The 26,036-nt window shown below is 44.0% G+C and overlaps 1 protein-coding gene across 2 annotated transcripts in view; it reads left to right on the forward strand.

Moving 5' to 3' along the window:
- Positions 1-25,648, forward strand: part of ARID5B (AT-rich interaction domain 5B) — a 119,380-nt gene extending 93,732 nt beyond the window's left edge. For both annotated transcript variants that reach the window (XM_086616785.1, XM_086616784.1), the window contains 3 exons: positions 6,818-6,915; positions 19,496-19,694; positions 23,498-25,648. In XM_086616785.1, coding sequence (XP_086472911.1) covers positions 6,818-6,915; positions 19,496-19,694; positions 23,498-25,648 — 2,448 coding nt within the window. The remainder of the gene's footprint in view (positions 1-6,817; positions 6,916-19,495; positions 19,695-23,497) is intronic.
- Positions 25,649-26,036: the final 388 nt, after the last annotated feature.

Consider the following 26,036-nt stretch of genomic DNA (forward strand, 5'->3'; position numbering starts at 1 on the left):
CAGCAGCCCAGGTTGATTTGCATGGGTGTGGCTGGGATTTTGTGAAACATGAAATCTAACATTCTCAACAAAAATATATGCTTGATTTGGCTTTTATTGTTCCTGTATCTTTCATTAATCAGCACATACCATGCTTATGTATGTACAGGGGTGTGCGTAGGTGTGCTCATGGGTATATATGAATGAACAGCTACCACAGATCGTTACAGCAATCATGAGCCAAAAGTAATTGCCAGGAGTTGTAAAGTGCAATGAAAATGAGGGCTAAAATCTTGAACTTGATCCAGAGCACAAGGGAAGGCCGGGAGGGAGATTGAAGGGAGAGCGGCATGTTCAGAGTGCTCAGGGAGGCGGGCGATTTTCACATCAACATTTCAGATCTGCTCGAAGGGACGGAGGATAGAAGCAGGCATGCCGAAGTAGTGGCTTGCTGGAGGGAGCTGAATTTTAGTGCCAGAACAAGAAGCAGAGGAGTGGATTTAGAGGTGCTAGAGAAGGTGAACCTCTGTGCCTGGGGCAGAGCAGGAATAGGATGGTGAGTTTGCGAGCATGTGGCCAGAGAGCCGGGTCTACCAATGGCAGCAGAACCATGAGAGGATCAGAGGGAAAGGATCACATACGTGAAAATGTCATCCAGAGTAGCATCGGCCCACCCTTGTCTCAAAGCTCCTGCCCTTTTCTCAGTGACAGATACTCTCCCTTGTTCAGGGGCGTTTTTTTGCCTTTGATGAAAATGTACCAGTGGTGCTTATTCTTCATAGAGAAGAAACTAAGCAGTTGCTTGCTGTTGGTAACTGGCAAGGCAAGCATAGCTCACACTCCCTGACACACCTGGGAGCCCAGCTTTGGTTTGAGAATGACTCTGGCTGAAGTGATGGGCCTGATCTTGTTTTTATGACGTGAGTGGCTTCTGTGCTTTCTGTGCAGAAGAGCTGAAGTGGGGAGGACCATTGTGATGTGATTTAAGTTGTACGTGGAGCCTGAGGTTTCCTGACCTCATTCTCTTCTTTTAACAATCTCATCCTTGATATGGGTCTGCCTTTGCTTTGTGTTCCCTGAACACTAAACCAATAGCTGTTGCAATACTTTGACCTGTGCACACCCTGGGTTTTATTATTTTATGGCCAGTTGATATTCATTGAATTTGCCAAACTGCGTTGGTTTGTATGTGTTTTATCATGGCGAGCATTGCTGAGAGGCTTTTGTGTTTGATTCCTGTTTCCTTTTTCAGCAAGGCAGTGGATGACTGGGGTGACCAGGACCTCAGTGTGAATTCCAGAATCTTAGGCAGGTCTGCTTAGATGTAGAAATTTTGAGTGAGTGCTGTAATTCAGTAATGACCAGAATCCACCAGTCACACACAGAGGGTCTATATCTCTTGATGATGAGAAGTCATGTGCAGAGCAAAGGCTTCCTCAAACCTAGCCTGATAAATACACACTTACCTATATGGATGCTTCCATCTGACTTGAACAAGACATTTGTCTATTATAAGGGTTTCATCATCTCTAACTCGTTTTAAAATTTCAGAAGTTTCTGCTTTGTGCACTGAGATAGAAATGGATCTTTTCTCTTGGAAGTATTGTGAAGGAAGGAATATTTGAAAGCAGATACTTGGCTTCAACATGCGACAGCCATTTTAGGAACAGGAAACAAATAAAAGATTGGTTAAAATCACATATGGGAGCTTAGAGCGGCCAGGTGACTAGTTTTTTACTACTAAGTGTAGAAACTTTCCCAGTTAAAGTGGTTGCAAACTTTACGTGCTTGTGTTTGGCAGAACTGATAGTCAGCCCGTTTTCAGTTTCATCTCCTGCCCTAATCACCTTGTCCACATATAGATGCTTCAGTAGGGCTTTAAAGACATCATTAAAGAGAAACAAGCAGAGATTATGTATGTTGTTTTCCAACTTCTGCCCAGATTCACAGCACCGTGCAAGACCTCTGAGTCCAGTCGGATTGATTAAGGGTCTAAATGTGAATGAAAAGAGGCAGGGGTTGGATTTGAGGTGCAGAGAACAACTTTCTTAGCCATCTGTCTGATTTCTCTTTATTGTCATGTATCAGGTGCTGGAAAGGATCCAGTGAGGCTTAACAGAGAGTATTACCTGTACATATGGGATATACACATGGGATATCTAGTAGTGTCAAGTCATGATTGTGCATCATATGTCATATTTAAGGGCTCTGCAGTTAGAGTACTTGTGAGCGTCATTTCTCATCTGTCTATTATCTGTTTGATTACTAATTCTTAGTTAGTTGTCAGCTAACTGTGTAATGCCACACTCCCATGTACTTCTTGTTGGACATAACACAGGCTTAATAAAAATAGCAACCCGTACAAATTAGTTTAAGTCCTTAACAGATGAAACTGTCTCTTTGGAATTGGTGGGATCATGTTTCTCTTAAACAAAGATACATGAAATGGGTGTCTTTGTTACTAATAATAGGAGAGTGCATTAGAAAGCACTCGCTATAGCAGACCTTCACAGTATGAATGATTTAAAATGTCCCCAAATCCCTGGGTGAAATACAAAACAATGTCACGTTCTAGAGGGCTCAGCTGCAGTGGCATTTAACAGCCATTGCCTGGAATTTTCTCAGTCACCCTAAGTCAAGTGAGTAAAAAGTGCAGATGTTCATAGATGGGAAACTTCCAGGACTAATCTAAAGAGTTGTCCTTGACAAGTCATGAAGTGGCATTTTTCCTTTTGAGCCAACACAAAAGGAGTGCCTTGGCATGTTTGCAGAAGGCTGTGGTGCTGAATGGGCTCTACCTGGAGATGTCTTAGAAAGATAAAAAGGTAAAAAGGAAATTAGGTGGAGCTTAACTTTCAGTATGTAGCAGCTTAAATTTTTCCAAAGGTCAGTGGGATCCCATTTAACTGCTGCCTCCTGGAAGCAACAGTAAAGTACTTTAGTTTTTAAAAATCAATGATTGACACATACAGCAGTCCTGAGTCTGGGCAGGCCCAAAGAAACTGATATATCAGTGGAATGCAAAGTTACCTGGGTTTGTTTCATACAGAGCTAATACCCAGAGCTCTGTTTTGAAGGGTGTTGTGAACATCACATACCACGACCAGAAAATGCCCCGTTAGATTTGCAGCAGGAAAAAAGTGAGAAGCCTTTTCATGAGGAAGGAAACTGGGAGCTGGGATCGCAATGCAGAAGACCTTAAGATTTCTCAAAGCAGAAGACACCATTAAAAACATGTGTGTAAACAGTCCTCTACTTTAATAGATCAGATCGTTGCCTTTATTTGGTTGTTCTTGATTACCATTCGCTGCCTAATACTGTGTTCATAGGAACTGGATCAGATCTGTTCTTGGGGCCGTGGACAAACCCAGTCTCTTGCTTAACTCCAAATTCTGCTGATTGGGAAGAGTGTCATGGAGGTTTTCAAAGCTCTTGGCTCCCAATGGGTCCCGCTGTAGGATTGTGAAGCTACAGGCTGGAGCAAATTGTGGGAGAGGTTTGCAAACCAGAAGACTACTTTAAAACTAAAGCCAGCATTGGAATGGGAAGCTGTCAGAGATGAGACAGGCCTGTGCAATTGCCTTGATTAATGGGTGAGCCTGGAGCATCCTGCACTTTTAGAAATGTGGCAGGCACTGGGAAAGGTGTATATACTGGTGGGAGTAGGGAAAAACAAACTGGAGAACTAAAGCAGTAAAGGTTCTTTGTCCTCTATATGTTTTCTACTGGAGCAGATCAACTTACGTCAGGAAATCGAATTAATCAAAAGTGTGAAATGAAAGTGCCCAGGACATTTGTTAAAGCTTTTGCGGGGTCTTAGTTGTCTTGTGCCACTATAGCTCGATGCCCTTAAAAAAACCCAACACTTCGCTCTTGAATGTTTATGGGAAATTCCCTGCCCAGGCAGCTCAAGTATTTTACCGGTTTCTTACCTGTTGTTACCTGGCTTTCTGTTCTTCTTGCACCAGTCTTGAACATGTTACTAACTGGGAGCGCATGTGAGCCCTTTCAGAGTTAAAACCTGTGTGTAAAAGCAGCCAAGGCAGGCATTTTTGGTAGGAACAGCAACCATAAGCAAAGCATTGCCAATCACTGCCCTTTCCTGGCTCCTCAGGAAGTTCATACTCACTGAGGTGGCAGGGAGGGACTTGGATGAGAGAAGGCGGCAGCCCTCAACTGGGATATAGCCAGCATGAGCATCCAGCTTGAGCAGCACTGCCCTGCATGAAAACTGTGAAGTTTCCACAGTGCAGCATTTTGTTCAGATTGTTTAAGGATGTAATTTATCAGTTACTTTAGTCCTTTGAAGTTTATTAAGCATGAAAACTAGACTTTCCAGAGCAGAGGAAAACTCAACCCCAGGCTTTGTTAGAATAACAATCGTTTCAGGGAATGTCAAATTTAAACTTAGCTCTGTACGTGGGAGGGCACAGCTCTGCTAATTGCCAAGGAGTTCTGGTCCATTGCAGAGGCAGAATTGGATAAAGCTGGGCAAATGTTTGTGTGAATGCTATTATTCTAAGCAGCCTAGGGGAGAGAGACACCAAAACAGATCCAGTGATTTCAAAGGGATTCCCTTTTCCCCTTAAAGACGGTTGTGTTTACTGATGTTCCAGCTTGAGTATCAACACTTGAGTCAGCTCCTAGTTAATGAGACTTGGGCTCTAAGGTTACCGTTTTCCTTTTGAAAATGGAGACCATGCTTCTTAGTGGCATGGGGATGTTTGAAAAGGGAACTTGCAGTAGTCCTCTTGCTGACTAATCCTTCGCTTTCATTCATGACTCCTGCACAGCATCGCTGTACTTAGCCAAAGCATCAGGTCCTGGCCCACAGCCTCGCCAGCCAGCCAGGCTGTGCTTGCCAGAGGGCCAGAGCACAGACCCCAGATTGGCTCTGTGTGTCTTTGTTCTCCTAGTCTGTACGGCTGCCAGAGACTTGTTTTAATATAAAGCCACTTGCAGCAGTCCTCAGGGGTTCTATCATTTTTGGGAGCTACCAGAAGGCAAGGGCTGTCTGGCCATGACTCTGTCCTTTGCCTGTCCCGAGGACTAGTGGAATAGGTGTGGGAGACAGGACCAGAGGTAGCTTCCTATCCAGGCATTCCTCCACAGCAGGGTACTTGTTCCAACTCTTTTTTTGTACTTTCAGGTTGCAGAAGGAGCATCTGTTCATATTCTCATGATGTGATGTTCTTTGTGGCTCATTAGGACTCCAGTTCTTCAAGCCCTTTAATAATAATAATAATAATAATAATAATAATAATAATAATAATAATAATAATAATAATAGGTAGAAGCATGGGTAGCCTGAGGAAGAGACAGCGTAAGAACTTAAACAAAATAGACTTAAAATGAACCTTATCCTGAGATGAGTGTTTGATTTGTATTTAAAAAATTCATTTGTGCAGAATTTATCCTTGAATTGTAGTCTCTTGCTTGTGCCTGTGGTCTTTGTGTTAGTTGTAGAAGACAGAAAATAAAATCAGTGAATGCAGTCAGTCCATTTTTCTGTAAATAAGTTTTAAGATAAAATGTTCCTTTTTTTTTTTTTTTCAAGTATCTATAGGTGCAAACTGTGTACAGGTACTGATAGTGAGTCGGAGGTGCTGATGTTTTCCAAAGAGAATTGTACAAACAATGAACTTGAAGAAATAGTAACATTATCAAATGTTAAGTCTCCAGCCATGCTTTTGGTTTCAGAGAATTATTTCTGCAAAGGAAGGATTTTCCTTTTATATTGGGTGAAAAAGAAACACCTTTTACCCTGTAATATTTAATGACGGTAGCTATCTCCTCTTGTTTAGATTAAAATTACAGGCCTCAGATTGCAAGTTGTAATATTTGTTTTCTTCTGATTGCTGCCTTTAGCTCCTCAGTAAATGCCATTGACTGCTCTGTGGGTAACTCCGAAGAAGCCTCCAGGGCTGAATATATTAAAATCCACAGAATTCCACGATTGACAAAATGACAAAATTCTCCCCAAATTGCCCCCACAATTTTCCACTGGCCTTCTTTTTGAGCTGCAGGCAAAGGAGGGTGATCTGTTGTGCTTGTCCTATTCCTGTTTTTCTTCCTGTTTTAAATATAGCGGAATATATAAAATAATTAAGTGGTATTCAGAAACAATTCTTTTGCCAGGTCTTCCATCTGTTATTCTGTATAATCCTAATTTCTGTACAAAAAAACAGAACCATGGTATGCGACTCAATATGTTACAAGATGTTTATTTTCATTGGCGCGGTCCAATAAAATACATAGCTCAAATGTTAACATTGGAGTATGTTAAGATTTCATTACTATTCGATCTATATATTTTACTGACATAAATGGATAAAAATAAACAGCTTGTAACATATAGAGTTACAGTCTATGCTTTTGTGGATTTACAGAATTCTGTGGTGGATTTGGGTTTTGCAGCAGATTTATTTTCTCTAATTCGGTTAAAATAACTATGTAATCATTATTTGTGCTGAGTATGGTTCAAGCTTCATTTTCATAATTCACCGTGGGATTTGTCTGCATAACTTCTGACGGTTAATGACCCTGTATTGATTGAGATTCTCTTTTGTGAGGCCGTATTGCTTATGACTTGATAATGAATCAGTCAGATCACTCCATTTTAGAGAGAAAGAAAACAGACATAGTGTTAACTTAAGGAAAAAAAAAAAAAAAATAGGCACCCAAAGCTTTGCGCGCTCTATATATTCAGTAGGGGCTTTTATAGTGCTTGTAGTACATGCTGTTCTGAAAGTGTCACACATGCATTTGTTGTTGTGAACTCAAATGCTGTAGAATCTGTAAAGATGCAAGATTAAATTTTCCATTGCCGTTTTTACAGATAACAGCCCGTCGACAATGGAAACATATTTATGATGAATTAGGTGGTAACCCTGGAAGCACAAGTGCTGCTACATGTACTCGCAGACATTATGAAAGGTAAGATAACAAATCTGAAATGCTTGTTTAATAATGAAAAAATTAATTTGGAGAGCCTTCAAAGCGTTTTATAAAGAATTAGAGAACGAACGAGAGGGAGAGAGAGGGACTTCTTAAAGATATAGTAAATATTCCCCAACAGTTTAGTCAGATAATCCATTGTAATTTAAACCAGAGTGTATGTCTCTGGTGACTAAATAAATAAAACACGTATCTGATTTTTCTTTGGTATATATCTTAATTTTTACAACAGCTTTCCGGTTAAAGAAACTGAAAAATTGAGCAAAATATACTCAAGGAAAAATAAGAAACGACAGCTAATTGATGCAAACACTTGTCTTCTGTCGTTTTTTAGGAACACCAATTAAGCAAATTGTGGTTGTGATCTAAATAATGGGGTGGCCCACAATGCAGGGTGCTGTTAGTGTTGTAGGTCATGCAGAGCATTGCATTCCTCTTCTTCACGCATTCCTTCCCTCCTCCCTGCCTGCAAGCTGCTGCCAAACACTCTTTCTCTGCAGCCATTGTTGCTGGTCAGAACTGTTGATTTCTTATTCTTCCCATGTAGATAATAACTTCCAGGGCTTGTGAAGCCAGCACGCATTGAATAAAATACTGGAGCTGGAATGTTGTTTTGGTTTGGTATGGTTTTAAGAAACATCTCTCTTTTTTTTTATTTTCCTTTTTTTTTCCTCTCCTTTTTTTTCTTTTTTTTTTTATTATCCACTCCCCCTCTGCCCCCCGCCCCTTAGACAAGCAAATATTAATAAAAGCTTTGCAATGTCAGACTCAGATAAGGAAAGTCCAATCCCTTGTTCCTGGGCATAAACAAGTTGCTTTGCTGGGATTGGGAAGAGATTGTCCGTGCCTGTGCACAAGGCAGCACAGCAGAGCTGTGCTCAGTGGGCAGTTTTTCATCTTCTTTTAGTGCCTCACATGTTGTCCACTCCAAGGCAGACACTGCCCTCCTCATCGAGGAAGAGGTTGATCACTCTCATTTACAGGAGACGTCTCCAACATAAGGACTTGGGTGCGCAAAGAAGTTGCATGTAATGCCACTGTAAAAGTTAGAGTCAGAAGCAAGCAGCAGAGCAAATTGAGCGAGTTGATATGTGTGTCAGAGAGGCCTTTTCCCTGCCTTTGCTTTGTGGACAAATGTAATAGATTGTTAATTGACTTATGAGATTGTGGATATTTGGCTCTTCCCCTCCATCATTGCAACCCCGAGAGTCTCAGGGTTTCCTCTTGCACCCAAGCCAGCTGATGGGTTTCAAAGTGGCAGCTGGGATCTTCCCTCACCAGATGTGCTTTGTAGGATGTTGTTTATTTGACAGAGGAGACTGAGGCACGCATGAGAGTTAGAACTCAGTGAGTTTAGGTCGCACAAGGGAGCAAGCGTTGCTGGGCTCTGTGTTGAAATCCCAGAGTCACCAAGAGAGTGCACCTCTTGTAGTTATGGAAAAATAAATGAGCCATTCACAAATACTCCATGAACCCATCTCTCTCTTCTGCTTTCATGCTAGTGGTTTGTATTTTTACATGCAAAACCCTTGAATTGCACTCCTCTTTGATGCATAGAGTCTTGTCCATGTAATTTACTCAGCAGTTACTCAGGGGTATGCTACGAAGTGCCACAAAGCCCATTGTGCTCACTAGAAAACCTGAGCAGACTCATGACTCAAGATTGAAAAGCCTTTCCAGGCTACCCAAAAGCCGTTCTGCTTGCCTTCAGCCAGTCTGAGGAAAAAGCCTTTTAGTTTATGGTTAGGTTGATCTTAGCACACCGAGAGCTCAAATCTGAGTTCTTGGATGCCAGTTTGTTGTGTAGTTCTGGATTAGGTCTGATATGGAGCAGCATCTGTTTTCCAGTTCTCTGGTAGACTGTCGAAAGATGACATTTGGAGGAAAAGTCATGTAAGATTTTTAGGTTAGCCCCGAGCTTACCTAAAGTGTGCTTTACCAAATCTGGTCTGAAACGCCAAAATGTGTATACAAAAAAAACCTCAGTGACTGGTCCAATCTCTAGATTTCTTGTGTTAGACACTTCTTTTTCCACCACAGGGAAGCTGTATTAAGCCTCAGACTTGGAAAAAAGAAAATGAAATTGTCATGGTTTGTTTCAGCTGGTAATTCTAACTACAGCACCTGTAAATGTAATGCTCGTTTATAGCCAAAGTGCTTAGATGACATTTAATCTAAAACTAGAACTGCAGTGCAGGAATACACATTCATGATTCAGGACACACATACATTTTCTAACTAGAAGGTGAGCTGTAAAGCTAAACTGGAAATTGAATTAAGCTGGGAAGTAAATGCTGAATAAACCTCATGATTTTTCCTTTCTGAATCCCACTGGCCTTTCGTTGCTTACTGGAGGCAGAACAGGCAGTTCCCTGACTTCACTGATCCTGCTGCTGTTTGACTTAGCCTTGCCATTCATCTCTACAACTAGATCTCAAGGGCATCCGTGTTGTGTTAACTAGCTTTCTTCCAAGATGACAGAGCAGCTACTAGCTGTTTGCACCCGCCTTAGCATACCAAGGCTGCTTAGGTGGCAGCAACCTTTCAGTGACATCCTTCAGATGCTGAGGAGTGGAATGGCGCATGTGTCCCATCCAGGTACTGCATCCCACCTTCCTGCCCTCTCCCACGTTCCTCTCTGCAAGGTGGAGTTTCACACGCAAATTCAAAGGGCAAGAAGAAAACAAAAACAAAAGAAATGGAGAGGGCAGAATTACCTCTCTTTATAGCAAATCCCATGAAAAATGTTGCTATTCTCCAGAGGTGCTTATAACCTCTAAAAGGCCAGCATGTTGCTGCAGTCCCATGGTACCTACCAAGGATGGCAAAAGCTGGAAGAAGGCCAGGTTTAAAGGCTGGGGAGAATGCTTTGGTCCCCCTCTCTGCACCTCCCTGTGTGGAGCAGGGGTTGTGGTGGTTGCTGCTGCTGTGCCATAGGTAGGCAGAGTGCTTCTGTTGCATGGCGTTTGCTTTGTTTCCCTGGTAAAAGATAAAGAAAGATTTTGTGTTCGTTATCAACTGATTCATTTTTCATGTAGTACGGTTTCTGTTTCCAGTAACTGGTTTCATTTTAAAACGAGGCGCGGCTGCCAGCGTTTCAGTAAGTGTTATTTGTATATTAGTTAGACGACTTTTGTTTTATTAATGAGTATAATAATGAAAGTGCAGGTTGCTGAGTAGAAGCAATGGGTGTTTTTATTTAAAGCATAGCAGGCATCGTATAATGCCAATGAATGCGTTATTGTCACTGTAGGCATGGCTGGTCTGAACCTGCCTCTGATTGGGTTACTCCAAATAGGCCCAAGCACTTCATAAAAATGTCTTTGTCAGCCTAGTTTTCCTTCCAAACCTATTCATCTCTGTCAGTTTTTAATATTAGTACCAGGCTCTTGGCTATAGTCCATTAGTACTGTACTTAATTGCTCATGTTACAGATGATTACCAATACAAAAAGCATTAATGTTTTCCCATCGTGAGGCTGTTGCTGTGTGCACCGATTCGGACCATACAGAGCTTATGAGTTGTTGTTGTTGCTTCTGCTGTTGTTTTGGTCGTTACTTTCTTCATTTGTGCTCCTTTAGTGCACTTACTTTGCATGATCACAGCAAGCGAGAAGCGTGCGTGGTTGGTATTAGCTGATTCAGCTCAAACCTTCCCTGTGAAACTCTTCGAGCCCTTGTCAGTACCCTACATCTCGCTCTCTTATCAAGAAACCCTCAGAAACGGCTACTTTTCGCCGAAGCACTCTTCCCCATGCTGCCTTCCCCTAATAATGCAGATGTGGTTTTCACATGCAGAGTTTGAGGTTTCTTTCGCTTTTACACAAAACACATGATCGGCAGCTTTAATTTTCCGGCGTGAACGATAGGCTGTGTTTCTGCAGTGCCGATGACGTTGTCGTTAGGGATTTTTCATAAATACTACACCACCACCACCCCCCAAAAAAAACCCAACCAAACAAAAAAAACACCCAACTGCTATTTCACGAGGTATAGAAAGTTCCAAATAAAATTATTGAACAAAACAAAAATAAGAGTAGTTGCCTGTTGGGGCCTTTTTCTGCCTCCAAGTCTGGCTGTGATTCATCTTGGTTTCCTCCAAAGCGAGCCTTGTGCACGAGCTACGCACAAACATGCACGGGCCAGGGAACTGTGGTGTGCAATGACGTGCAGTAACACTCCTCGGCTGCTTTGGTGGACAGACGTGTCAGTGTTGGAAGGTGTCGTGGCAGGCAGTGGGACAGTCCCATAGGACAGTAGCCCTCCTGGCCTCTTCAGGTGCTACAGGGAGTCTGGTTCCCTTGGGGTGTCTGGCAGGGATGGGCTCAGAGCATCCCAGGGGCCGTGTCCTGCTCTTCAGCAGTGCGTCTCATATCCTGACCCTCACGAGCCACTGGTGCCTTGAAAACCAGACTGTCCTGGTCAACCCCAGCTGGAGAGGGGTTTATTAGGCTTCATGCTTTCATCACATTCAGGCAGCTGAGTGGGGAAGTGTTCTGCAGAGCCACAACCACCCGGAACTTGATGAGGAGCAGATAGGTGAGATGGGTCCCCAGAGCGGGTCGTGGTTCTTCACAGTCGGGCAGGGTGGCTGTGCCCGCGCTTTGGACACAGACATGCAGAGGGGTTTGTTCTGGCTGTGAGTGTGGCTCCTGGGCACTTGCAGAGCACCCCGCGCGTCTGTCCCTTACCAGTGGACTAAGCCCCAGGAGATAGTGTCTTGCACAGTTCAGAGCCTGTTCTGCCATTTTTCCTAGAATCATAGAATGGTTTGGGTTGGAAGGGACCTCAAAGATCATCTAGTTCCAACCCCCCTGCCTTCTATCGAAATCACTCGCATAAATATTATGTATTATCAGAAACACAAGGCGGGTCAAAATAAGCCCCTTACATGGTTTCCCTTTAACAGCCATGAAGTCTCTGCCCTAAGGATATTGTGCAGTAATTCAATATGCAGGAGCGCCCCGCGCTCCATGCAAATGCTATTTGGTTTTGTTCAAGCGTTTGGATAACTTTGGTAATGTGTAAGCATTTCAGTGGAGTTTTGTAGGACATAGCAGCGAATCTTTCAGAGAGAACAAAAAGTAGGAGGCCAGTATGTCGTTTACGTGAAAATGCTTATGGTTATCTTTTAATACACATTGTAATTAATAGAAGGTTTTCATTTACACTGTTAAGTGTGAAAACATCCTCAGGCAGAAATTAATCAAATGTTATGTCATGCTGTAAACTACGCTAGCTCTTTGTTTGACCCAAAAAAACTTGCCAAGCAGCAGTCTTTTCTTGTCATACTAACTTGGTTGTTTTATTTTTGTCTTCATCCCACTTTCCTGCCCCCCTCCCACTTCAGCTACTCCCAGGCTCCCAGAAAGCTTCACAAGTTGCAAATTGTCTCAATAGTTTTCCATCAAGCACAAATTTAAGCCTGAAGATAGATGAGGTGTCTCAGTTCTCTCTTTCTTTTCCTGGATTTTTGGTTTGTGTTTTTTTTCTTTTTGATAAATAACAAGAGGTTTCTACTTATGATTTTCTGCCCTCAGGGCTTTATCATTAAGATTAAATAACTGTACTCTCAAGCATACCACTGAACAAACATATTTTCAATTATGTGAGTAACAGATGCTTTAACAAAGGAACTATTGAAAATTCAGAAAGCTTCCCCCCCTCCCCAAAATTTAAAAAGTATCAGATGACAGAGGAATGTAATTGTTTACCATTAAAAGAGATCCTTAGCTGTCCATTCAAAATATCTGAGAACACACCGTTTTTTCAAAATTTCTGGATATTCAGCATCAGAGACTTTACTGCCCAGAGTCAGAATTAGAGGGAGTCCTCGGGTGCAAGAGTGGTGGACAGTCAGGCACTGCCTTCCAGTGTGTGGAAATAGATGTTTCTCTCCTCGCAGGGAATTATTGTCCCTGCCACGTCCTTCTTTCCACCCAGGAGTTTGTCCCAGCAGAATGGGGGGACGCCATGTGCTGCCCAGTGCTCCTGGGTGGGTTATCCCCAAGCAGAGGGGAACTTCCCAGGTGTGCCCACCATACACGAGTGTTAAGGCCAACCGGGCATGAGGCTGTGCTGGGTGCCCAGTGCTCTGGGGTCCCAGCACTCCTGGCAGCTGAGCTGAGTGCTCGTGGTCGGTCAGCATCAGGTAAAGGGTATCTCGTGGGGTAACCTTGTTTCTTGGCGTCCGGGAGTAGGGACAGGCTCTATACCAGGGGCGACGAGCCTCTTTTACTTGCTGGGAGACGAGTTGTCCTAAGAGGGTGCTGCGCAATGGGAGACGTGCCGTTCTCCTTTGCAGGAGCAGCAGCAGGGATGGAGGGTAAGATCTTTCCCCTCAGATTCCCAAGGTCTGCTGGGAATCTCCAGCTTATACTTTACTGCAGGACTTTGAAGACATGGCAGGGAGTGCCCCTAGTTTCTTCAACTTTGTGCAATGAAGAAGTGGCTCAGAGCTGCCAGGGAGGGTCCACAGGATTTTGGAGTCCCTCCGGGAGGCCTGCACCCCACGGGCAATGCCAGATGGCATCTGTAAGCTTGTCCTGAGCATAGGGATCAGGCATTGCAGGGACTATATGGACCTACCGAACAAAATGCGTGCCTGCTTTCAGATGCAGAAATGGTGACTGGGACCAAAACAGAGACTTGTTGCAATTTTGGCAGGGACCTGAGTAAGCTGCTGTGTCCCCGTCACCCTTCCTTCGAGTCTTTCTCATGCGGTAAATCTGCAACGAAGGCAAAAGACTGGAGTTGTTCATCTGCCCCTGCTGAGCCGCAGGATCGAGATCGCCTGAGCTTCCCTCTCCTGGCTGTGCAGCTAAATCAACAGCTGTGTTTGTAATGTCACTAATTTCCAGTTTACTTAAAACAAAATGTCTTTGAATTCTCTTACAGCAGCGCAGTTCCCACCTTTCAGCGGCGAGCCATTCTCATTACCCACCAGCACTCCCAGTGGGCTGTGAGGAAAGTTGTTGATGAAAGGATGAAAGAGCCATTTCTTTAAGGAAGGGAAGTTCTTTGGGAAGAAAATTGAACTCTAACATATTTTGTCTTTGCTGATAAAACGCATGCCAGTTTTGTACTTCAGACAAATGCAAATAATCCTATTGCTATTGTGTTCCAAACAAAAGCACGCGAGGCTTGCTTTCATGACCCTGGCCTATACAATGCGATCCAGGGAAATTGGGCTTGAGGAACACACTGATGGATTTCCTCGCTATATTTTACATTCCCATTTCAGAAAGCAGGCTGAGACCTTTGAGTCTGGGTTATTCCTCTCCCCTCTTCTCTGCTGAGAATTCGTCGCTGGTGCCCAGGAGAGGTGCCTCCTGCTCCTGGCCATCCCCACCAGCTGATCGCTGTTGGAGGTGGCTCGTTTCTGTGCTTAAACTGACAGCATTGCTCCAAGATTTATCCCTTTTAAAGTGCATCAGGATAAAAAAGACAAGACTTCTTTTGAGATCAGAGCGCAGACGTTCCTGCTGGTCTCTTAAAACAACTGAATGTTTTGCCACTGAGTTTCTAGGGATCAAGAATCGGGTTTCTCTCACTAAGGTTGTCGATAGAAGCCCCTTTGCGCGGTGGGGGCTGTGGATGGAGCCGTCCCGAGCTGCCCCAGCTCAGCGGCTGCTCGTCCCGGCCCTGCGCTCAGATCCTCTGGCTGCAGGAGCTGCGGGCGGCTCTGCCCGCCTGCTGCGAGGACCTGAGGGATGGTTGCTCTCTTGAACCAGGTAGGCCGGCCATCTCATCCTCCAGCTCCGACAGTGCCTTCAGAGAAAGGAGCCACTGTGGCATAATGTGCCCAGGAGGGAAGTGTTTTCCAAATTCCTACCAGTAAAGAGATTTATTGCCTGTCCCTTTTCAATTTTTTTTAAACTCTAAGAGCTTAATGTTCTCATGATTTACATTAGCATCTAATCCGTGCATAATCTCACTAATCCCTTGGCCTCAAGATATCCATTGGCAGTGAGTTCCACGGGTTAACCAGTTGCTATATTCATTTGGTGGAGCAGATTTAAATCTTTTCCATTCCCATTGCAATCAACCTCTTTAACCTTCTGGCCAAGCATGGGAATGGGGCAGCATCTCCCAAGGACCAGGCTGCGGTATTTTAAGTCCTTCCAAGATTATTCTTGCGGCTGAGAGTCTCCGTTGCGCGCTGTTTTGTGTTGGGCTTGGAGCCCTTGCTAGAGCAAGATGATGTCAACGGGAAACATGCTGGAATATTTATTTCTGCCAGAAAGAAAACAATAATAAACACTGAAACAAGCAGTACAAAAAATGTTGTAGGGATTGTGCTGAACTGTCTCCTTCCCTCCTTCACCCTGGGTGTCCTGGGCATATGGTTCCTCCCTGGCCCGAGACCCCGTCATATCCATACACAGTGGGGAGAATTAAAGAGGAAGCTGGCAGCCTTAACATTTAATTTCCTTCCTCTTTCTGGGCTGGTCAGATCCTTTGCATTATTGTAACTACTTTTTTTATCGTGTCTATAAATAGATGTGCTCTCATGTGTCCCATGAAGCAGAGTCGGGCCAAAAAAGTCATTCATTCTGCATAATCAATACATGAAAATGTAGTGGTTACTGGCTCAGATGAGATCTTGTATTGTTAGTTCTGTAGCTGGGAAAAAAATGTTGACTAATAAAGATTAAGGGCTTTTTTTTTCTTTTTATGAAATGCTAATGATGAAGACATGTTTGATATACTGTGAAATACATTTCTCTAATGTGAAGTTTCTGCTTTTTGTTGGGAAAGAGATTCAGTCCCTGGAGGATTTTAGAATTTGTAAATATAAAATTATCTGCTTCAGTGTTTTTTAAAAAAAGGTTGGCAGAAAGCCAGATTACTTACATTACTGTAATAGATTTGCTGACCTCTGACATCTGCTGCAGAGAAGTACATTGAATTTTTCATAATATCAGATGATGCAGATCTAAAAACTCAGTACACTCTGTACCATTATTTAATTCAGGACTTAGTAAAGCAAAATCTTTTTCTGAGTAGCAGTTTATACGTGATTAAACTTAATATTGCCGATTGTAATAAATCAGGATTAGTATAGTACTGATTTGTTAATCTAACTTGTATTGATTTTAAGTTGTCTTTATTTAAAAAAAAAAAATAAAAAGACTGGCTTTTCACAGTGACTGAATTTAATAAGAAGCCCTGTGATAGCAAAGACTCCCCTACTGTTTCTGCTCTTGGCTGGAAAATGTTATTCTTGTATTATTCCGGGGGAAAAAAAAAAAAAAACACACTCATGCTGCTAAAAATCTGCTGCCTGTGGAAAGATTTTTTTAATACACTAGTGCTTACATATTCTATTTATGTTAATTGACTTATAAATAATACATTTTATTAATCTTAATATTGGGATCTTGATCATGATAAAGACTCTTTTATTTGGTCTCCTCGCAGGCTTTACAAGTAAATATTCTTTAGACCACAAAATATTCCCTTCTTTTTCCTTTTTTATGAATACTTTGATACTTCCCCCCCGCCGTGAAATACAGCCACAGTTCAAAGCGACTGAAAACGTGGTTGTCGTTTCCAAAGTGCGATACGTTCGAGGTCTCCGGCTCTGTTTTTTTGGACGTCGTCTTTACCTCTCCTTGCGCAAAGGTTGATTAAATCTTACCTGCGCTGCAAATATTTGACAAAAAAAATAATAAAAAAAAATCTCTTGTTGGTTTCAGACATGTCACATTCTGCTAAACTATTTGGCTAAGAGCAGAGCGCATTCTTCCTGTGTTGGGCAATATTGACCTTAAATTGGCTAAGCCGGCTGCTTTCATGGCATGTGAGCCGGCTGCTTACATGTTCCGAGAGCTGTATTAGCTTTATTACTCCTGCGCTATAAAAACTTCTAATAATCAAATGATAAGATCATATCCTGTGGGTAATTGTGTTGTACCATGACAGGATAACTGAAAAAACATTCGGTGAAAATTGCAACCAACGGAAATCTCTACGTGAATCGGCAATCGTTGGTGTGGCTCGACTCGGCGCTGCTCCCCGGGGTCTCGCAGCCCGCGTTGCTGCCCGGCTCCTCTCCAGCTGCCCCCCGCAGCCCCCCAAAAGCCACCTCGGCGGCAGTGGGGAACGGCAGCCGGCCGGCCCTCCGTTGCAACGAGGAGGGGAAAATCCTAGAACAAGCCATCTTTGTGTTTTGGTTCAGTTTTACCTTAGTCATGCTGCCTCCCCAGTACACGAAACATTTAATTCCAGATTTCCTGCCGCTGGCTCCGGGCCTTTGACCGGCTATGTGAAATGTATTTTTACTGCTGTCCGTCTGCCAACTGCTGAGCTCAGTGAAAAATAACTAAAATGAAAACCTTGTACTCCCACATGAACCCTTAAGATCAGAAAAGGAAATTTAAGCCACGGTTACTAATTAGCGCCAAAGCTAATGAGTTCTGGCGAGGCGGAGGAGGAGTTTGCGTCCCGCGTTACCCTACAAGGCTTGGCGGAGAGCATGCGAGCGGTGATGAATCGCGTTGGCCGGAGCCCTGCACCCGTCCCGGCCGGAGCCACGGGGTTAATCGCGCGGCATCTTTCATGGAAAGGGCCGCTCGCCCGTGGGCCAGGAGCGCCGCCGTCTCCGGTGTCCCGTGGGGCGCCGGACAGCGTCTGAAACCTTTACGGATGGAATATGTAGATTTTTAATGGGCGATGTGTTCCCATGGAAACAAAACAAAAAAGTCAAACACTCCCCTCGCAGTGCTAACAATTATCGTAATAAAATGTGTTTTTATTAAAAGCGATTCTAAATATTTAACACATGGCGGAGCGGCCTTGACGTTGCCCTGTGTGAAACCCAACCTGGCCTGGAGCGAAGTCCACGGCGCTTTGTGCGGCGCGGGGAGGAATTCGGTGTTTTCGCCGATATTTGTGCTTCGCGAACGAAATGTAGCAGTCTCAAGTATGAACAAGACTATTTTTTTTCTTATTCTGCTTAGTTATGCTTTTTATTATATAAACATTAACTGTAATATTACAGTGGGAAGCAGGTATTTGGCAGCTACGTATTATTTTGCTAAGTTTGCATAGAGGGAGCAGTTTCCAGTTTTAGCAGCTGTAACATGTTTAAACTCAGTTTGTAATGGGATCTGAAGATGAATATTCCCTGTGGGCTCTGCTTAGCTTCATTACTGGAGCCCTGCCAAATTCTGGGCTAGAAAGTATTATTCACGCCTCTTTGCACATACCATGTCAGAGCATGCTCAGTTAATGAATTTTGTTTCTAATATAGCATAAATTAGGTTTATATTTTAACATAATTTATGTTGTATTTTATTAAAATGTAAAATATTATGATCACGAGCAATCTAATTTCTGCTCTCTTAAGCCCAAACTGTGTTTGAACATCTAAGTATGTAAATCAAAATTGCATGCTTAGAAACTGATTCTAGGATAACAAACGAATATCTAAACCAAAGGGGTTTCTGCCTTGGAGTCTTAGATTAAAGATAATTAAGGATTCCTGGTATTTGAACAGATTTATGTTGTTTATAAGCAAAGTACATTTTCTTCATAGAGTCAGCTTGTCTTTTAAAAAAAAAAAAACAAAAACCAAAAAACAAATTATATTTGCTGTATTAAAGTTCGTATTTTTCAAGTCTGAGTCTTGTATTAATCCCACAGTGAGTCATTAATCATACCAAATGCATTATAAAAACTTTAATCACTGAAGTTGAAACTGAGATTGTAATGCAATCCATCCCTTTTAATTATATCAGTTATTTTTCCTTTCAGATCAAGAATTGCAAAGGGAAAACAAATAGATTAGAATTCAGTGTGTTTGATGCTTTTGGGGGAGGACATTTTTTTGTTTGTGTTTCTTCCTTGATTTTTTAAAGCAATTTCGTGCACTTTGTGGAGGACAGTTCCACAGTGAAAAATCCCTTTGCTTTTAACTTTGTTCCTCTCTCCTTCCTTAAAAAAGACTCAGTGGCGAAGGCAGTGAGCGTGGTGACTGTCACGGTGCGGGTGCATTGCAGGGGTGGGCTGGTGCTGGCGGCAGTGAGCCGGGTGCTGTGCCCACCGCTGAGGGTTTCCTTCATCCCTACTTGCTCATTGTCGGCCGAGTTCCTGGCACTTGCCCTTGTGTGCAGGGGAACCACCAGCCTGGAAATCGTGTAGCTGTTATCAAGTTGGCTGTGTCTTTGTAGGTGTTTTCCTGGGGTTTGCTGCATGCTTTTAAGGGCAGGGAGGGAAAATAAAAATAAATGGTGGATATTTTATTTTTTTTAATCAGTCGAAAACGTAGTGGCTCGTAGCCTCGCCTGGTACAAATTGGTGTAGCCACATAAACCACTGCAGCGTTACTGACAACTGATCCACTCCGACTCCAACTCCGCTGAATTTACACCACATGATAATCTTGCCAAATAAATTGATATATCATACTCGGATTTGTAGATGTAGAGCTTACACTGTTGCTTTTATGGCGTAGAAGAAAATGGATTTATTAAGTAAACTGCATGTAGTAGATGCATTTTGTTCTTTGCTAGAACGGCAAAACCTGATCAATTATTTGTTCCTTAATCCCCTAGATTAATCCTGCCGTATGAAAGATTTATTAAAGGAGAAGAAGATAAGCCACTGCCTCCAGTGAAACCTCGAAAACAGGATAACAGTTCCCAGGAGGGTGAAGCAAAAACAAAAGTGTCTGGAACAAAACGCATCAAAAACGAAAACCAAAAGAGCAAGAAGGAAAAAGATAATGCACAGAAACCCCAAGATGCATCTGAGGTTGGTTGCTTTCCTGCTTTTCAACTTTTCAATTAAAAATGTACAGCTTTAATCTCGTGAAATCCAATGATAAAATACATAATTTAAACTGGAGAATTCCAGCCAGTTGGCCTTTGAGTTTGCTCAGCAATGGAAATTCAGTTGTTGCGGTACTGTCTGCGTTGGGATTTTGCTGGGCTACAGACAGCAACCGGTTAGGTCCACACTGCGTAGCAGTGATGGCAGGAGACCAAGCACTGGATGTAACCAGTACCATTTCTGCTTATTGTGTTATACAGTGGTCGCCACTAAAAGATCAGCAGCTGCCAAAAGGAAACCACACAACTACCACAGTTATTTCCTAATCTAAGTATAGGGTGCAGGAACCTCTAATACTGTTGATAATACTGTGGTAACTGTTGGACACAGCTGATTTTTATAACGGTAACCTCTGGATCAGCCCTTTTGTGGCACAGATGTGTGCACATCTGTCGAAAAATGTATCGCTCCCCCGGATTTTTATCGTGTTATACTGAATTTCTCTTTGAACTGAAAGGTCAGATTTTGAGGGAACCACCTCCCAAGCCCTAACTGAGACCAACTTCCCTCTCAGGTGCCGCAGGTGTTTTTCAGCTGAGGTGGTTTCCTGTTGTGCCACATGCTTCACATGGGCAGACCCCGGTTTCCACGCATAGCCACGTTACCTGCAGACGCAGGACAGCTCTCGTGGAAGAGATGTTATGTCCACAGCATAAGATAGATCAGTAGGATTCATATTTGCCTGCAAATAAGGGTAAATTTCACATATTGCTAAGCGATACAAAATCAATGGGGTTTTTGCTCCAGTGCTACTTCAGCACTTGCTTTTGCCTGTCCTGCGTGCTCTCCCCTGTGCCCCGTGTGAAAGAGTCGTGCCCCGTGGGAGCGAGGCGGTGAAGCTCCTCGCACACAACCCCGGCACAAGACGTTGCTTTTCCTGTCTCAGTCTGCCAGGTCGCAGCAGCCTTCGAGGCGTTGCAGTGAAAGTAAGTATGTAAAGAATGCCGAAACATATGACGTGCCCGGCAGACTGTGGCTGCTCCTTTGACTTCATTGCCATCTGGCAGGTACATAAGTCCTCTTTCTAAACCGGTTTGGAAATAGGTATTGAGCCAGCTACCAAAAGTCCTCCTCCTCATTGTTTTAAAAAAACAATGCAGGACTAGTAGGCACAGATGCCTTAGACTTTGCGTACCCAGTTTTGAGAACAGAAGATTTAGATTTTCATGTCCCACTACCTCTTTCAGTTGTGCTTACACGGGCAATTTCATCTCCCATCCAAACCAGAATTTATGTTTTAAATTGCCTTGATCAACAGTACCTTTAATATCTAATGTGAGAGCATTCCACAGAGAGGGGAGGGTTTTTTTGTTTTCTCTCACACTATATTTTCAGAGCAGGGAACCCTGTTGGGGAAAAAAACCCCTTTGCTTCTGAGGAAAAATACTTAAGAGAGGAGAGCGCGCACAAACCCACTTCAGTCACTGGAAGGCTGCAACACGAATTGCCCAAAGCAAGGAGATGCGAAGCAGAGGCTTGTGCTCCCTTTCCCTCTCATTCCTTCATGCCTGGTTATTTATCAAGGGGTCTTGGATCAATAAGATACGTTACACGCTATCCGTACCGCCGCCGCTAAGCACAACATAACAAGTCAGCAACAGAGCGTCAGCCTTAACTTTGAATTTCCTTGCTTTTGTTGTTCCCTATCTCAAACTTCCTGCTGCTTAAACTGCAGTTATTTTTGTGTGGTTTGCAGGAAGAGTTCTTAAGCTGCGTTTATCGGAAATGTAGGGAGCCTAGACGAGACAATAAAAATGTACAATTGTGGCACATTCCTATTGTAAAATAGTACCTTTTGTACCAGAATTAATGTCTCCTCCCTGACTGGGATGGAAGACGTGTCCTGCCCCTCTTTAATCAGGGTGGGTGATCAAGGACCTCAGCTTTCCTGCAGGTCACCGTACAGGTAGGTGGTCACATGAAGCCCGAGCAGCGAAGGAGCCTGCAGGGCTGGACGCTCCACCCTGGGTGGAGTCCCTCTCACTCCAGCCATCCCCAGCAGAGGAGCCCCGTGCCAGGCTCCGCATTTGGGTGCAGTCCTCATCTGGGCACAGCAGTGGTGGTGTGTTGCTCACGGGGAGCCTCTGTAGCCACACATGCAGGCGTGTGGGCACGGTGCCAACCGAGCCACCGCTTCAGCCACCTCTGCCCGTGGCCTGGGAGCTGGCCGCGGCTGTTAGCTGTAAACGCGTCATCGAGTTACAAACGCACGGTGCTCTCAATTGCATGTTCAACTCATACACCATGAGAAGTATGCAGGGAGAGAATATAACTTTAATTTTTTAGAGTCGCATTTGCTTTCACTGTTTTGCTGCCGTCACAAAGACATTGTCAATGTAAGGAGAGAGCAGACAAAATGCTATTAGCCTTAGACTGTGCGTTTCCTCACAATAGCTGAAACTTCAATCAAAATGTTGCTTAACAGAAACAAAGAGCAGAATGTACAGTTATTAAATATGATTTCTCTCTTCTTTTCCTCCTCCTTGCTTTGCTCATCTGTCTGGTATTTTCCTGTAATTTTATAAGCTCAAGGGACCAGCGATGGTGCTTTGTAAAGGACCTAATGATGGTATTTGGCTGCAAAAGGCAGCCATGAGTTTAAAAAGAAGAAGTTAGGATGACTAACAGACACTGTAACTAATGGCCAACCAAATAGACAGGAATATTTAAAAGCAGCTGTGAAGAAATAAATCTCTGAGAGGGTTAGATTCGTTAGGACCTTCTCCGATCTCCTGCTCCTTTGACAGACCATAAAGCAGCATTTAGATAATAACTTTCTCAATGCGTCTTATCTTTACAACGAAGAAAGAAAGAAAACAATAGTAATAAAGGGCTCACACAATGCTGCTGTTTTATGACTGTCTTCTACCACGACATGTCAGAGGAGAGTGACAGCAGTTTTGAAAAGGGCTGTCAGTCAGCTGGATCGCAGATGGGACGCTCTGGTGACCTCTGCGGGTCACAGTTCAGCCGGCTACATAATGGGATGAATAGTGTGAATTGTGCACACAAGCTTTATTAACGGGGGAGCAGAAAGAGCTGTGGTCCCATTGACGATAACGTATAAAAGCCATGTTTGTAATAGCGGGCACACACACTTACTGAATGTTGACAACTTCATTTTAATCCGTTAATAAAAAAATGTGTGTCCTAGTTAAGCTGTGGCAGTGATTTGCTGCCTACAATAGGGATTCCTAGTATGCCATTTCTATCATTTTCACACTTTAATGCAGAACTGGGTGTGAATGATCTCCTCTGTGATCGCTGAATTTTAAGATAGCTACGCTAGAGAGACTTTATGTAAGAAGAAAACATGGGAATCGTGTCATTTTCATAGGTGAAGTTGGCTAGCAGGAGAAATTTCTATAATTTCTTCTGTGTTATGAAATCTGCTCACCTGCATTTGCCTAATTAATTTTAAAAGAGTATAACCTCAGCATACAGCTATCTGGTCAAGCCTCTGATGCCTCTCATCAGGTTACAAACATCTGCTGTTTTGAAATGCCTTATTGTGACCCTGGCAGGGGTGGTGCATTTCTTAATATTTCCAGGAGGTGCATCTCTTTGTTTGAGTCCAATACCTGGTGTTAGAGCCTTCACCTTCCAGCAAGGTGATTGACAAGTGCTTCTCTAAAAGTAGCCAGCGGTGTTCTGTGTGTGATCTTACGAACAGCCTGCCCTAACGCACCGCGTTCTTATTACTGTCTGTTGAATCGTTTTATTAGGTTTCATCAGAACAAGAGAAGGATCAAGAATCAGCAGACCAGAAGAACTTCCCTGAACATCCTACAACAGGAGAGATGAAACAACCCGTGCAAGGCCCCCCATCTCTTTTACCAGAGACAGCTCGGCCGCTGCCTCTGGAAAAGACAGACCCGACAGAAAACATCACAAACAGTGAAAAAGCCAAGGAGGAGGTTCAGCACTCATCCTCTTTCTCAAGTATATCCATGCCTCCAGAAGACGACACTGTGCTGGATGCCACCGTCACGAAACGACCACATCCCCCAGCAGATGCCCTGGAAGACACAAAGCCTGAGCAAAGACTGCACAAAGCTTTCACTGACAGCTTAGAAAGCGAACCTCCAGAAATGCCCTTCACGACTTTCCCGGTCCAGCTGCCTGCTCAGAGCGACGTGGAAGACGACAAATTGCCAGAGATGGCCGATTACATCGCAAACTGCACTGTGAAAGTGGACCAGCTGGGAAACGAAGATATCCACAACGCACTAAAGCAAACGCCCAAAGTACTGGTGGTCCAGAACTTCGACATGTTCAAGGAAAAGGAGCTGCCCGGGTCCATGAACGACGACTCCACTTTTGGTTACACGCCGCTGCTCTACTCCAAGGGTAATCCAGGCATCATGTCACCCCTGGCGAAGAAGAAGCTGCTGTCACAGGTCAGTGGGGCAGCCCTGTCGTGTAGCTATCCTTATGGTTCTCCTCCCCCTTTGATCAGCAAAAAGAAACTGAACGGCAGAGATGAGCTGTCCTCAAGTATATCGCAAGGTCCCCACGCCCCTAATACCGATCCTGTAGCAATTAATAGGCCCTCAGTCATACAACACGTGCAGAGTTTTAAAACCAAGGAAGAAAGGAAATCGATTAATGACGTTTTTAAACATGACATGCTAAGTAAACCAGATCCTCAGCGCTGTGATTTTTCAAAACATCACCTCAGTTCTCTTGCCGAGTCATATATACCGAAGACGGATATGCAGGACTGCAAAGATAAAATGAGTGAGAAAAGGGCACTGCAGCACTCCCATGTCCCCACTTTCTTGGCAGATTTTTATTCATCACCTCATCTGCACAGCCTTTATAGGCACACAGAACACCACCTTAATAACGAACAGACATCAAAGTACCTCCCCCGGGACATGTTCAGAGAGTCTGAAAATATTTCTACTTTTACTCAACACAAACACCAAGAAAAACTAAATTTAAATTATCGCCCATCTTTGCATCAACAAGAAAAAAAGGCAGCAGTGGAGGCCTCCTCAGATGATCAGCCAACAGATTTGAGTCTTCCAAAGAGCATACACAAACAGACTGCAAAGGCTCCAGGCTCCAGCCTCCCTCATTCATCCATGGCCCCGCAAGAAGGCAAAGGTATCTCCCCGTTCCAGGCTGCGAGCAGCCAGGCAGTGAGCCTAGACTGTAACCCCAAAGCTTGCCGCGTGTCCCCCATGGCCATGACAGCCCCGAAAAAACACAGCGAGTTGCTCCACAGGTCTGGGAAGCAGCAGGCCCAGAGGCTGGAGAACCTGAGGAAGATGGAGGGGATGGTGCATCCTATCATCAGTCGCAGAACGAGCCCTCAAAACGTGGGGGCTGCCCGGCCTTTGAAACGGAGCCTGGAGGATTTGGACAAAGTCATTTCAGAAAAAAAAATCCGAGCTGTCTCTCCTCTGCACTTAGCAAAGGAGACCGCGGCGAAAGACAAGGTTCCCGACCCAGAGGGGGAAGGCAGCAAGCCGGTGCACGGCCTCCACTCCGGCAGCGTGCTGGAAAGCCACAAATTTCCCCTTTCGGCCCCCATCTTCCCAGGCTTGTACCCGGGAAGCCTGTGCACGGGGCTGAACAATCGCCTCCCGCCCGGGTATTCTCATCCCCTGCAGTACTTGAAAAACCAGACCGTGCTCTCCCCGCTAATGCAGCCTTTGGCTCTTCACTCCTTCATGGTGCAGAGACAATTCCTCACGTCCCCTGCAAACTCCCAGCAACTGTACAGACACTTAGCTGCAGCAACACCTGTAGGAAGTTCCTACGGTGACCTTTTGCATAACAGCATTTATCCTTTAGCTGCTATAAACCCTCAAGCCGCATTCCCACCTTCCCAGCTGTCCTCTGTACATCCCAGCACAAAACTGTAAACCCCCTCGCTCAAAAAAAAAAAAAAGGTCTGAGGAGAAAAGTTAAGTTAGCGACATTCCTCCCCCTGTGACGATGTCTCGCGGATTCAGCCATCGGTATTTCGGTCAACCGGGATGCAGTCGTACCCCGCCCAGCGGAGCGCTTCGGAGTTTGGAGATGGGACTGCTCCTTTAATTCTGGGTCCCACATCAGCCCCCTCGCCCCTTATCCCTGTCCCTGCAAAAAAAAACAAACAAAAAAAACCAACAAAACAAAACAAACAAAAAAAGAAAAAAAAATCATTGAATTTTGCGTATGTTTTTTCTGAAAGGACTCGTATGCGGTAAGAGCAGATGTTCAAAGGGAGCCGTGGAAATGTGGGCTCGGTCCTGAGCTCACCGAAACCCC

Source organism: Tauraco erythrolophus, chromosome 9 (assembly GCF_009769465.1).
Source record: "Tauraco erythrolophus isolate bTauEry1 chromosome 9, bTauEry1.pri, whole genome shotgun sequence".
Taxonomy (NCBI): Eukaryota; Metazoa; Chordata; class Aves; order Musophagiformes; family Musophagidae; genus Tauraco; species Tauraco erythrolophus.